The sequence below is a fragment of the Dinoponera quadriceps genome, unplaced genomic scaffold (assembly GCF_001313825.1).
Source record: "Dinoponera quadriceps isolate SergipeBrazil2010 unplaced genomic scaffold, ASM131382v1 scaffold2915, whole genome shotgun sequence".
NCBI lineage: Eukaryota > Metazoa > Arthropoda > Insecta > Hymenoptera > Formicidae > Dinoponera > Dinoponera quadriceps.
Window position 1 is genome coordinate 374,229 of NW_014556924.1, and position 15,185 is coordinate 389,413.

The 15,185-nt window shown below is 43.8% G+C and overlaps 1 protein-coding gene across 15 annotated transcripts in view; it reads right to left on the bottom strand.

Annotated features, from left to right (window-relative positions):
• LOC106748481 (plasma membrane calcium-transporting ATPase 2) overlaps positions 1-15,185 on the bottom strand; it is an 84,744-nt gene that overhangs the window by 33,791 nt on the left and 35,768 nt on the right. For 14 of the 15 annotated variants that reach the window (XR_001374759.1, XR_001374760.1, XR_001374761.1 and 11 more), the window contains 9 exons: positions 15,050-15,185; positions 14,798-14,932; positions 12,853-12,888; positions 11,550-11,932; positions 10,131-10,615; positions 8,864-9,909; positions 8,569-8,783; positions 7,910-8,061; positions 1,476-1,608 (listed from right to left, as the gene is read on the bottom strand). Coding sequence is in view for 12 of the 15 variants with exons in the window: in XM_014627035.1 (XP_014482521.1) it covers positions 1,476-1,608; positions 7,910-8,061; positions 8,569-8,783; positions 8,864-9,909; positions 10,131-10,615; positions 11,550-11,932; positions 12,853-12,888; positions 14,798-14,932; positions 15,050-15,185 (2,721 nt within the window). In the remaining 3 variants the exon portion in view is untranslated. The remainder of the gene's footprint in view (positions 1-1,475; positions 1,609-7,909; positions 8,062-8,568; positions 8,784-8,863; positions 9,910-10,130; positions 10,616-11,549; positions 11,933-12,852; positions 12,889-14,797; positions 14,933-15,049) is intronic. The other variant, XM_014627030.1, reaches the window with a different exon arrangement.

Genomic DNA, 15,185 nt, shown 5'->3' on the forward strand with positions numbered 1-15,185 from the left:
GGGGGGGGGGGGTGGTACGGGCGGAGGGAGCAAGCAATAATCCGTGCGTATACTACGGCAAATCTCCGTGTATGTGTCACACGTGTGTCAACCAGTGCGTCGTTCTCGACGAAGAGTCGTGCGTGCGCGCGAGCGATCAGTGACGCTGGTCGGTCCCGAGTGAAACGTGATCGCATCGCGATTCACCGTTCCCGTCTGTCGTTTCTCTTCGTTTATCGGTCCCTGTCGCTTTTTCACATTTCGCAGCCAATTCCTACCGATTCCCCCTACCTGATAGCATTGGATCTACTTTCTTATCGGCGAAGACTTACACGGACTGAGTTTGCCTGTCTATATATACGTCTATATGTGTATATATACGCGCGCACACATACAAACATGTGTGCATGCGACTATGCACATGTAGCATGTACAATTGGTAGAGACACGCGTCAAGTATCGAGTCTCTGAAAGAGTGAGAAAGAGAAAGAAAGAGAGAGAGAGAGAGAAAGAGAGAGAAAAAGAGAGAAAGAGAGAGTACCGAGCGATTTTCGTGTTTCGCGAGGATTTTCGTGGCTCTCCGCTCCTCCTTCGGCGATCGTTCTGCACGCGCACCGGCTGTGCTCTCTTCGAGCTACTACCCGAGCTATAGACTCGACTCTTCGGTCCGGCTACGTTATCATAGCGATCGTTTGATTCAAATCTGATCGCTGTTAGGCACTCGCTGTCGCACGATCGTTTATCGTACTTCAGTATCGGCACGGTCGCACTCGAAATGTAGAATAAACGCGCGCGCGCGCGCGGCTCTCTGCGCGGTAAACGGTGGAACTCAAATGAAAATGCAAACCAAGGTAACGTCAAAAAACATAAACAGCTCGTTGCTGTCGTCATTGTCATCATCGTCGTCGTCGTCGTAAAAGTAGTAATAGTAATAGTAGTAATAGTAATGGTAATAGTAGTAGTAGTAATAGTGGATTTGGGTTAATTATAATTTGTACGGTGGTGATACATAATAAAGTTGTGGGTGTGCGCATACGTTCGACGTGGGTGAACGTCGAGTGGTCGCGCGCGTCCTGTTAGAAATTAAAAAAAAAAAAGAAAGAAAAAGAGAGAGACAGAAATAGAGAGTAGAGAGATAGTGTGAGTGAGTGAGTGAGTGAGTAAGTGAGTGAGTGAGTGAGTGAGTGAGTAGGGGAATGAGTGAGTGAATAAGAGAGGGAGGGGGAGAGAGAGAGAGAGTCCTAAAAGTTAAAGTTAAGTAAAGGCTCGTGTGGTCTCGCTCCGAACCCGATGGATCGGTGGCGATGGGTATTTTTTTCTGTTCGTGAGAGAGGACAAGAGAATATTGATCTTGAGTGATGAGATATGAGAGAATGATAGAGAGAAAGAGAGAGAGAGATAGAGAAAGAGAGAGAGAGAGAGAAAGAGAGTGAGAGAGAGTGAGAGAGATTGAGAGAGAAAGAGAAAGAGAGAGAGAGAAAGATAGGGATAGTTACCTGTGTTTGTAGCCGTGTAAGACCACGGATCCACAGAATTTGTCCTGCGCGCGGCTTTTTATCCGAGTCGGGGTCGAATTTCTCGTCTCCTAGATTCATCGCGCCGATATCATCTGGCTGGCCGCGGCCCCATCTGTTTTTGAAAAAAACATGAAACCATTTCTTCATCACTCGGATTCTCCTGTTAACTGAGGGAAAAGAATGGTGTGGTATTTGTAGTTTGTCTTTCTTTCTTTTTTGTTTTTTTCGATATTGTCTCGGCGGCCGGCTCTCTCTCCTTGACGCACTGCACCCGACCGTTTTCCGTTTTCCCCTCGCTCCTTAGCAGAATCCCTAATCTACGTTGTACTAATGGTACGCGTGATTCGATAACGAATTAGTTATTATCAGCGACGGTGAAAAGACCAGGCGGTGGCGATGTAGCAACAATGTTTGTTACGTGTACATAATGTATGTATATGTTGTGTGCATGATGTCTGTATGGGAATATATGTGTGCGCACGAAAAAGGAAGAGTGTGATCAACGAGGTTGTGACAGAAAGATGTGAGAAATACGATGGTTCGCAAACAGGTGTGTTTGATGCACGATAACGACGTTCAACAAATTGTAATAATTTCCTTACATCGAAAACGTCGAGACGAAAATATTTTATGAGCGACTGAAAACTATCGAATCAGAGGGAACATAATTACAATAAACACTCATTAGAAGGAACATAAAACCTAGTTCGCTCATTTCCCCGTTAATTTGAGATAGACTCCATCTATATGATAAAAAATACAACTCTTACTTAATTTCTAAAACAGGAAAACTTGCTTCGGAATTTTCTCGACGAGAGAGAGAGAGAGAGAGAGAGAGAGAGAGACACACCATGGCCAACTTGCATCAAACATTTCTTGTTAACGAAAATTCAGGACATCGGAAGCCAACGAACGAGAGAATACGTCATGGTGCGACACGGATATATCGTGAACGAGAATGTATGTTACCAGATGTTATAGTACATCACCAAAATCGAAATTTCGGTTGCATATTGATCCTGCAAATACGGCCGAACTATAAGAATTAGTGGAGAATCTTGAGATACACGGACTATCGTCCTATTTTGATGTTACAAATAGTTACTTGTTGCGTTTTCTCCATATTGAGGTTTGGAAAAGCACTAATTCGAGAACTATTTAATATTCCATCATCTCAATATTCTACCTGCATTTAATCTTTATTCTAAATTTCAATGAGCGATGTATATTATACTGGAAAAAAAAAAGAATCGTTGCTATGGCCAGTTTTCATTGGCTTTATAAAAGTTCTTTTGCCGCAATCATTTGCATTTTTGAAACAGCGAATCGCAGTATTATATATATGATGTTGGGTAGACCAACGCGGCCAACGTACAAAAGTAGCAAGTAGTTGACTTGCATTAAGCAACTTCTTAACCGCGGTAGCCTTACCGGCTAGGTTGGTTAGACAGTTGGCCAGGCTAGATTGTGGCCAATTCGTAGAGTTTAGTTCAGGTGCGAGCTTTTGAATATTCAATCCTATTGACACAGTTTCCAATGCCAATAAAAAATAACGAGATTATGAAGATAGGAAGTTTGTAGCGCTATTTTCCCGTATTTATTATTTAACGTTTCCTTATCGCATATAATTATAATTATGTAATTTATTCAATTGCAGATAGAATTGTGTGCGACAAGCCGATAATAAATAATAAATATGGGCGAATAGCGTTATAAACTTCCTATCTTCATAATCTCGTTATTTTTTATTAGCGTTGGAAACTGCGGTAGAATATTGAATATTCAAAACACGTGAAGAGAAAGAAGCTAAAAATAGTAGTCGTGTCAACACCAACATGGATTTAAATTCGGCATAATAACAAACAAAAGTGAAAAGAAGGCGTTCCGAAACTTAAAAAAAAAAATGCCGCAACATTCTTGTGACTAATCACATGCTGACGCGGATAAGTACATAACGCGCGAGACTATCAAGACAATGGACACCATCGAAAGACGCACAAGTTAATCATGAACCGTTGTCGTCCACCAATCAATAACGAGCACACTTCGTGGCCGGGAAATCACGACGACGAAATATTCCGAACCTCCGATGCGTCAACAAAGTTATCAGAATTGGTGTGTATTGGGAGATTTGTCCATAGCATTCGACAATCGATTAACGTACGATCATCGGTTAATGTCGAGTTTCCAATTGAATCGTGCTTAAGTGTGGCACTATTGTGTACCACCGTGGCCCAGCCACGATGACGAGCAGAAACAGACGCTGGATGGATCACAGAACGTCGGGTTTAGCCGACAGTCGGTGACTCAGAATTGTTTCCTTTTCACTTATCTTTCATCTACGAATCCTATCGAAATTTCTAACGCCAGTAAAATATAACCAAAATTTTGAAAAAAAATTGTTATTTTATTTATGTATTTACCTACTAATCTACTAAACCATTTAATACTTGGCTCACCGCAACGTTCTATTCGCAGTTGAATAAGCTACATTTAGATAATATTGCGTATGGTGCAATGAACACATTGTTTATATATTAAAATGAACCCTTTGACTGCTATGGGCGCATATGTGCGTCCGGCGCAAGCCATCGATGTAGACTATGGACGAAACAACGGTAAATAACTACTTTTAGCATAAAAAAATAATGGTCTGTAAGGTGATATTTCGAGATTCTCCACTAGTTAAGTTTGTCGAAATTTGCAGAATTAAGGTACAATCAAAATTTTGACTCGGGCGTCATATATATGCCTCAACATTTATTTATTACTTTTTCGGGCATAATTTACTCAAAGCTGCGGGATAGGTCCCTTCCAGTGTAGATGAAAATCAATTCACCGTATGCGTAAGGTTGAAAATCGCGTACAAGTGACTTTAATTACAATGTTAGGACACATACGACACGCTTGGTGCGCAAAATGTTACGAAACGTTGATATAATGTAAGAAGCGTTAGAGAGGGCGAAATATGTTTCTCCGATTGCCGTTTGTTTCTGTGTACAGTCGATAACAAGGTAAGAAGTGCAACGAAGAAGCGAATATAAATAATGAACGGGAAGAAGAGCGAGAGAGCGAGAGAGAGAGAGAGAGAGAGAAAGAGAGAGAAAGAGAGAGAGAGAGGAAGAAATATACAAAGATTATACGCGAAAATATGAGACCGCTTCAAGACGCTTGCCCAATTCAGAGCTTTCCCCGACGTAGTATGCATCAGCCCGCGGTCAGGGTTCTCGCGAAAAACCGTTAGAGCGTAAACCGGGGACGCGATATTTTCAGGGGTCCGCTGCGCGTAGTCTCGGTTCTCTCCGCGTCGTCAGTACAGTACGTAATGTCGGTTCGTTTCTTTTCTTCTCGGATTTCTCCCTGCGTCTCGGTGTCGAGTTTGCGTCGAGTTGTGGTCGCACTACTGTAAGAAGCAAGTGCGATTTCCCCTTACCTGTTGATCGCGCGACACAAACGCGAAACGGTCGCGCCGCTGCCCTGTCACTACGTTTCACACTACACGTCTCTATTTCGCACTATTCAGCTTGCACACGTTCACAGCTCGTGGTGAGTGACGCTCCTACGAGAGCGAGAATTACGTCGGGTCGATCCCAAGTAAGTTTACGCGTATTCATTCGGCGCGCGACCGACTTCGTAATGGCGTCCGAGAGGCACTGGCGGTTAAGCTGCAATTCGATTGGCCAACGACATCGATAATCGACACAGCCATTGGTTATCGACACAGCCGTCGATTATCGATATAGCCATCGATATTACGTATTCCGTCGATTCTCCCTTCATTCGAGTCGTTGGAAAATGAGCGCGTGAACATCGTGGGAACGACCCGGCGAAGCTATACCGCCGATTGCAGCGGCCGGTTCGTCGTCCTCGTCGCGTTCGTTCGCGTTGTACTAAGTGTGTCCATAGAGGAAGGGGTTCCGTTCAACCTACGAAACGGCATACACATACTACGTAAGTAGCCAAGTGTCTCGGTGTTACAAGCGGTACACAATCTCTCTCTAATCGGCGGTAAAAAGCTCTTTCGCGCCTCCCTGTCCTTTAGTAGCTGATCCTTTTTGTATTCGTGTGGCATTCGGTGCGCTCGACTTCGCGTGCGAGAGCAGCAAAAAGCACCCGGGGTTCTCTAGCGAGATTAACACTTGCGCTTCTCCCGTTACGAAACGATAATCTCGCATGCGGCGGCTGCGTTCGTGCTGTGCTTCTCTTGCGGGTTAGGACCTGTTAGTTTACGGAGAGAGAGAGAGAGAGAGAAAGAGAGAGAGATGGCGGAAAGATGGTGTACGAGCAGGGATCGAGACTGCTACAAAATCAAACGTTCAGATTTCGATGCTGCAAACATGCGAAAGCGATTTCCGTGCTTTCTTTTCTCGACAAAAAAGACGCAGTTAGGCCTCCTTCCTCGTATTTACGGCATCAGAAAAACTGATCTCGCTGAAAATATACCGACTCCAATCCCTGAGCGAGAGTAGATTAATAGAAAGAAGAGTGTCATTAGCAAGGGTGTGTCCACGAGTATAGTTTCGTATAGATGTGTGCTCTGTGTGTGCGTGTGTGCGCGCGGGCACGTGTGTGTGTGTATATGTGTACGCGCGGAAAAATAGGAGGGAAAATATATAGAACATATTGAGAGAGAACATAAAGAGACAGAGAGACAAGGGTGAACAGAGATAAAGACAGAAAAAGGATAGAGAAGTCGAGACAGTTAGATAGATAGATAGATAGATAGATAGATAGATAGAGAGAGAGAGAGAGAGAAAGAGGAGAAGGGGGCGCTGAAAAATCGCGTAAATCTAACGAATCAAGTGAAAGAGTGTATGTTAATAAGCATCGTCAAATGCCCGATCGTTCGAATTGCTCGCCATGCCGATCGGAACTAATCGATCCACTGACCGATCGGTATTAGGCAAAATAAGCTCTCGTTTTTTCGCGCGATCGTTTCTCAATCCGCCTCGTTGGTATCGCAGATATCAGGCGATACGTCGGATTTGATCGTTAGTGCAAGCTATGGTTGCGACACGTACGTGTACGTCCGCTGTCGCCGGTCGCTCGACCGTACACAAACAAGTACGTAGATTTCGGAGAGGGCTGTAATCATGCAACGATTAAGGCCATATTACGCACAGGTTGAAAGGAGCGAGGGAATACCCGGGACATGGGACACACCTGAATATGCGCGATTGCTCTCATTTCGCCGCGATCGTCGATCTCGTGAAAAGGGAGGAAGAAGTCGGTCAGGGACGACATGAGCGAAAAAATGCGAAAGTATTTCTAAGAATATTTTTAGATTTCTATCAACGATTCCAGCCGAGCGGGTAGAATAGTCCCTTTGACGAGATAATTTTCGTCTTCCGATATTTACTATCGCGGTAACGATTCGATGCCAATCGATACGAGGATAATTCTCGGCCACAGAAGTGAACGTTTGATTTTGCAATGCGCCAATTTGCTGATACACCTCGGTGCAAATGCGCCTGAATTTTGCATATAATGGCTTTCCCGGCGATTTTACTTCGCGGCCCGCCCACGATCGAGATCAAGTCGTGAGTCGAAACGGAGCAATCGCACGAGCTTGCATACGGGAGACAACATTCTTCGGGGAGTCGACATATACTGTTACTAACCCTGCGATTATATAGTGATATATATATATATACATATACATATACAAATATATAAATATAAATATATATATATATATATATATATATATACATACATACATATATTTATACTGATCAGAGCACGAGTGAATTCAAGGTTCGACATGCAAAGGCATCTACCGCTAATGAGACGAAAACATAGGATACTAATTCGTGTGATGGCAAAACAGCAGTCGTTAGATAGATATCGGCCACTTTAGCGTTATGAACCGAATACAATGGTGATTTCGTTGCCGATAACGTCATTACCCGGTGATTGCAAGATACAAGACACTACACTCGTTGCAAAGGCGTTTTCATCTCTTACACGTTAGCGATGCAACAATCACTACACCGTAAGAACGTCACGATGCAGGAAAGCAAGAACTCGACTGAATTGTCACAGTCGATTTTGTAAATTATGTACGCGTGACTGAGGTATTAGCACTTGGTCACCAATGAAACATGAGAGCAACAAGTGACGCGAACGTTAAAAAAAAATGATTCTCTTCGTTTCTATTTCTTTCGACCGCGTCAATTGGCGGAATTGCGATAAATCGGATGAGCAAATATCACACATCTACCACAAAGATCACTTCGAGAACACGCCGAGTGTTGGAGCAACCGTATTTTTTTCTTTTCTGTGTTTGCTACTTTGTTTTCCTTTTCTCACTATAAACTGCGATCCTGTGCTCAGAAATCCAACGAAAAAGATTAAAAAAAAAGGGGGTAAAAAAAAGAAAACGTGTGCGTGAGTATGTAATTTTAACTTACGAAAGAATTTTGGGAATCTTGCGTGTAGGAATAGTCGTAACTACTTGGCCCCACAATAGCGTACCGAATCCGAAGAACAGGCACCACATCCACTGTTCTAACGTGAGAGCTCTAGTGCTGAATGCCATTTTACCGTATTGTATGATGACCACCTAAAAAGATAGGCAGACAGTTTCATTAAAAGGACATAGGAGGTGACGCTGTCCGAGTCACCGTTACGACATCCTGCCTCTTTCAGTCGTATCCCGCCGATGCAAAGAACGCGAGAAAATTTCGCACAGCGACTCTTTTTCCATCGGACCCGGCGGCGTTTGTCGCTCTTGTTTAATACGCGCGTTTCGCGTCCGCTCGTCACCCTATTACGATTAATTAACTGTAATTATCAATGCTCCGCTCAGGGATGTATCCCGAGGGAGGGGGAGGGGGAGAGAAAGAGAGAGAGAGAGAGACGGAGCGAGTTCCTCGCGGTCGAATGGAATGGTCGCGGAAGAAGCTCGCGCGAAAAAATTGCACGCCAGCGCTGGTGGTGTGTTGCGATTTGTCGATATAGAAAGAAGTGATGAATCGTGTCGTACGAAGTCGTAAGAGATATGGAGCGACTCTGGGTCGTCCCAGTCGCGTCGATAAGCCGCACGGTACGGGGATGTTCGGCGACTTACTTGCGAGAAACACGTGCCGACCCAAATCGAGTAGAAGATGGGGTTGGTGAATATTCCCTGGAAGACATTGCGTTGACCGTGAATTTTCCTAGCGTTGAATTCGTTGAAGAGAGTCATCATGACGAACGTGTTGAAGATGACGGTGAAGTGTTGCGTGGGCCCGCCACCCATCGCCGCGACCCCGCGGCCCGTGTCGATGTCGAGCATCTTGTCACCTGGTGAATCGCGGACAGACAAGTTTTAGAGGCGCTTCGCCGAGGGGCGGAGGAGGACGGCGGGGCCGAACGGTACTCACCGACGAAAAGAAGCATAAAAATTACGGTCAACTGATAAACGGCCTGACCGAGAATGTTTTTCATCATTGTCCTGGAAATGAGTGGTTTTGTGCGACCATACGGTCTACGGAGGAGAAGGTCGGGCGTAGGCAATTCGGTGGCCAAGGCGAGGGACGCTAACGTGTCCATAATTAGATTTACCCACAACATCTGTACCGCCTTGAGTGGCGAGTCCTGCACGGCACAAGCACCGATAAAGGCGACGATCACGGCCACCACGTTGACGGTCAGCTGGAACTGCAAGAACTTGGCGATACTGTCGTAGACATTTCTGCCCCACATGACCGCCTTGACGATCGAGGAGAAGTTATCGTCCGTCAGGATGATGTCGGAGGCCTCCTTGGCCACGTCCGTGCCGGCGATGCCCATCGCGAAGCCGACGTCGGCCTTCTTGAGCGCCGGGCCGTCGTTAGTGCCGTCGCCGGTGACGGCCACGACCTCGCGGCTGTCGGTCGTCTTGCTGTCGATGATGCCCTTCACCAGGGTGTACTTGTCCGTGGGCGACGATCGAGCGAGCACGCGCAACTTCGGCCACACCTTGTCCAGAAGATGCTGCTGCACCTCGCCGTTGCTGTCACGGATCCTACGGTTGAACTCCTTGCCCTCCAGGATGAGGAAGTCCTCGTTCGGCTTCAGGATACCGCACTTGAGCGCGATGGATCGCGCGGTGTTTATATTGTCGCCCGTCACCATACGCACGGTGATGCCGGCCTTTTGACATTTCTTAATCGCTTCGGGTACTTCGGGACGTACCGGATCCTCGATACCGACGATGCACAGGCAGGTGAGGTTGTTCACTAGATTATCCTCGTCGTCCCAGTTGGGCTCGTTGTCGATGTGAACTTGATTGATCTCCGCCTTGCCAGGAACAAAGTCGCGATAAGCGATGGAGATGGTGCGCAGACCGTTGCATGCCATGGGCTCGATCACGTTCTTTACCAGACGCTCTTGCATCTCTCTGGTAAACGTCTCCAGATGACCTTCGCGACCATATATAAAGGCACATCTGCAACATAAATTCATCGCGAGATCGATCGGTCTCCCCTCGGTCGGTCGGAAATCCCGCCGTGTTAACCGCCCTTCCGGCGATATCGCTCTCGCTTTAACATTCAACGGGTTTCCCTCGGGTGGATTCCGTGAGGGGAGTCGATAGAAATACGACGGGCGGAGGCTCTGTGGTGTTTTGCCGGGGAAGGGATAAGAAACGGGGAGGTGAACTATACGTACTTCTTCATGATGATCTCGGAAGCGCCCTTGGTGAAGAGCCTGAATCCACCGCCCCTCCTGGGAATGACAGTAGACATGCTCTTTCTTACACTATTAAACGTATACACCCGCGTAAAGGTTTCCTCAGGGTAGTCGTCACGCACAGTTTGATATTTCTTGCCCAGGGCTAACACAAATCCAAGTAAGGCACATTCGGTTTTGTTGCCGACCTGCATCGACAATTCAGTAGAGTCCTGCGACTCCACTATTCGGGACGTGTACGCCGAATTGATGGAGATGGCTTGTATTATCAGCTCGCCGATGTGGCTCGGTATGTCTGACAAGTTCGGCGTGGTCTTGCACATCTTCTCGCATATGTACGACTGTACCACGGTCATTCGGTTGGTAGTCAGGGTGCCGGTCTTGTCCGAGCAAATGGCGGTGGCGTTACCCATTGTCTCGCAGGCGTCCAAGTGACGCACCAGATTGTTGTCCTTCATCATTTTCTGCAAACAGAGAGAAAGAGATGTGTTACTAATCGTTAAATGTGCCTCATCGCGCAATGTGCGGATATCATCGCGAATTGAGGCCAATTATGGGACAGAATTGGTTTAAATTCGTTCCGCCATCTCTCGCGGACTGATGCTCTTTCGCACATTACGTAACGAGACGCATACAGAGAATTGTGTAGCCAACTTCCGAGTGAAGTTTCATCGTAATTATATGTTGTGCATAACTGTATGATCGAACGAACTCCAGAGTGAGATTCGATCTCTCTAACCATTTAAGTTCCAACCATTACAATCATTGTATCTATAGGCTACATTACATGACATGCTGTACAAACTTAACACTTTAATGGCCGCATGTCTACGCAGTCAAACGTCGCCAGGGGTCGGCAATATTTTCTTCGGCGGTAGCATCACACACATGTTGTGTGACCGGACAATAACAGTTATTCCGGCTATCACACACATGTTGTGTGAGCGGCCATTAAAGTGTTAAGGAGCACGTTTTGTATGTAAATCGAAGTGGAAAATATCGTATAAACATGAATTCAATTCGAAACGATTCTACAAGTGTTTATGACAGAGAGCACGATTTCTTGGGATATTTTCCTTTTTTTATTAAAAATGGAAAATAAAGAAAGAAAACATAAAGATCACAGAAATTGTTCAAACTGACGTCTTTCGACATTAATAAATACGATGCTCCTTAAGTTTCTACAGTATGTAATCATGTTTTTACGCCTTGCATATATATGGCTCACTATATGTGACCAAACGTCACAATCATGAGTTTCAGAAACCCACAAATAGTACTTGTATGCAACAAGTTTCTCATATAAAATATAAAAAATTGCTCGTATCTTAAAGAAGTAATTATAGTTTCGAGTCATCTACTCGGACGAAATATTGAGGATAATTGATAAATCATCACCTTGACGGAATAAGCGAGCGACAAGGTGACAGCCAGAGGAAGACCCTCGGGTACGGCGACTACGAGCACCGTCACACCGATGATCAGATGCCGCACTAGATCACCGGCGTACGTGTTCCTCCACGCCTTGCCCTGAATGACGAAGGTCGTCACGCAGAATTGTATGACTAGAATGACGACAGTGAGTATCGCTATGGTCGAGCCAGCGTAACCGATGTATATGGCGAGTTTCGTTAGCTTGGCTTGTAGAACACTCTTCTCCTTCTTACTCTCGCTGGAGCTCGTGGCGCTCGTAGTCACGTGATGATTCTCGCCACCCTCGTGCTTGCCGCCGCCGCCGCCGCTCACGTGACTGTTCCCGGTAATCTCTACCGCTTCTTCGCCTTGATTACGCGTACAACAATTAGCCGTAATTAGAGCGTGATCCGTCGCGATACACCGATCGAGGTTCGACCAACTCGTGCGACAGGCCAAGAATCTCCCATCATCGCTCGTCATCATCTCGCCGATCGAGCCTCGATCGTTACACTCGGAACGAGTAATACCGAAGCGTGATTTTAAGTATCAAATACTGGATGCCACTCGAGTTAATCGATAGCCAGAAGTTCGATGAAAGATGGACCAAGATTATTAGAAGACACAACAGTTACACGTTAGAGACACAGATTAAAACCACCAGGGTGTTTGTCAGGGCGCATACTAAAAATGCAGAAAAACAAGAAGCTATGCAAGAACGAGGTAGCCGCTAACGTGTCAAATGCATATAAACCACTGCTATAGAGCACGCAAAAAATCATAGGGAAACACGGAAGCGTGGATAACGTAAATTCTCTTTTTATCTTTTGCACTCGGGCCTGGATATAGAGCTTCCAATCGTGACTTTCACGAGCTGTAACTTTACTGCACTTCGAAGAAGCAAGCCGCATCGAGGTCCGAGTACACACATCTGCTAAGTCGCTCAACGGAAGGAAGGGAAAACCCGACTTTAAACGAACCTTACCGATGAAAAAAAAAAGAAAAACAAAGAGACCAAAGGAAAATTCCCTTAGATATGCAACATTTATGTAAAGTTCGTAGACATAAACGACAAAAAAATGATAATAAACGAGAAGAAAAATATCCGTATACAATGCAGAAATGAAGACAATGAAGTGAAAGATAAAGAAGAGTATACTGAACTATGCTGCCTTTGAGGACTTGGAAACGGTCGATTAATTCCTTGGCATTAATTGTGTGTGTGTGTATATATACACATGATATCGATATAATATAAACAATAAGTATATAATTTAATATTATTCACCTGGTAATGACTTCTTCTTCCGCTGCTTTTTAGCCTCTAGATAAAAAAATACATGCAAAACGAAATTGATTAGCAATCTATCTATGTAAATATATGTATGCCAATGGTAAAATCGCGGTTTCATATTAAAAAGAATTCACATTTATGACTTTCTCTGTTATCTCGTAAATTATGGCGCTTCGGATTTTCGCAGAGAGGTACTCTTAACACTAACAAATGAGGTAGATACAGCCCAGAAGGTCAAACATAAAGAACTAGAAGCGACTATTGCTTCTATAGTAAACGAACAAGTTTTCACTAGTGGAACCGTAAGAGTGCATGAGAGTGCATTCATGGATAACATCGAAAAATACGACGAGTTTACCTTCCAGGTTGTGCAATAACGAAAGACATACAGAGGAGCATGGATCGTCAAAGAGAGGAAATATGCTTTTGACATCCGCTTTTACATATGTAAAGTGTCTCAGAAGTAGTTCATTTCTACCGAATCGCAAACACTGCAAGTCTAACTAAAACACAGTCATTCATATAACATCGAAAATTCGGTCTCAGAAATCAAAACAACTATATTAATTATTTTTCCCTTTAAATAAATTAATCTCGTAATATCCGTACTCACTATATACATGTATAGAACACCTAACATGTAAAATTTGAAAGTTCTTGGGGCTCTCCAGTAATGTGAAAATTAATAATCTGAAATGTACACAATACTTCTAAGACACTTTTCATATTAGATTATTTTAAAAAATTATGTAACAGTAATAATCTTCGATCGATTTTGCAATTACCGAATGTAAAGTCTCATATACACATATCAGACAAAAAAGATAAAAAACATTATACAGCAGAAACATTTATAGCTACGTAGGGACGAAAACACAAATGACTTACGAACGCAAGAGACATAATCGAACGGTAGCACCTCAAAAACTAATATCAATATAAGGACTCGTTATCTTCCACAATAATTTACGAAATTTAAACAAATTTGTGATATGTAAAATGTTGAATAACCATGTACGATGGGATGATTTGGGAATAATTATATTATTGTGCATACTGTTGGATAAAATGTGGCTCTTTTAAGAGAATAATTTAAATAGATAATGTAATATATAACTTGTGTGTTTATTCGCGTGTATATTTTTGATAACGACAGTTTCTTCGACAATGACCGAAATATCCAATATAAACGAGCGAATGGAGAAAGAATTTTCAATTAATTGAGCGGTGGGCAGGTGGTGGCTATAAAATAATACTGCTGTATTGTGGCAGTCTTGAGAAATGTATGTATTGTACACTTTCCAAGTCAAGTCTGTCCTCGAAACGTTAACAAATCAAAATGCAGGTACTCTTTCTCGCCAATTAGTAATGAGTTAATGAAAATACAAAATTCATCCGTAGATGCTGTAAATGCAATGTCGGGGGTAGAACAGGAAATATATAAGATGGTTTGGTTTTAAAATTCATAATAAAATGATCACACCAATTCACGTCAAAACCATGCGTCCACTGCGATTCGTCTACACTCATTTTGAAACATTTTGTAAATATCATGCGGGGATATACGATGGTACCAACAACTTCTATCGAAGAGAAATTTCCGTAAATTCTACCTGCTACTCGAGCTACTCATACTACGAACATATCGTATAACGCATTCGTGTACCGGCCGATCGAGAGACAACTTTCGAAATAGGAGCAGTTTATAAATGATTCAGAAGTTGCTAGTATAGAGAGATAGGGGTACTAAATCATCAGAGTGAAAAGAATAGTTGGGGCATTGATGCTGATCTCGAGAGAAAAAAAAGACAATCTAACGAAACCTAATGGAATCTCGAGGAAAACGTACTGTGATAAAGACCGCATTACTCCAAGAATTTAGTAACCTCTATAGATATGTGGTCATTCAAATGAGAACCGCTCGAATTACAATACGTACCTTTCTTCATTTTCTTGATCTCTTGCTCCTGTTGATCAACAGCAGCGCCCAATAAAGTAAAAATAATACCGGCCTGGGAGTTAACACCTACTGCAGTAACTAACATTTTCCCGGAACCCTCCATCACGTGCGTACCTTTTCAACAACATAGTATACACGAATACAGTCTCCCATATAGAAAAGTTTCGGAAAGATCCTCAAACACACTTTTGAAGCTCTTTCGAAAAACAGCAACACGCCGGAGGCTCTCACCTGAAAGCACCATAGGATCGAACGATTCTCCCTTTTTTACATGATCTGACTCTCCGGTCAGACTGGATTCATCCACTTTGAGATCGTTGCTTTGTATAAGAATACCGTCTGCAGGCAACAGGTCTCCATATTTTAT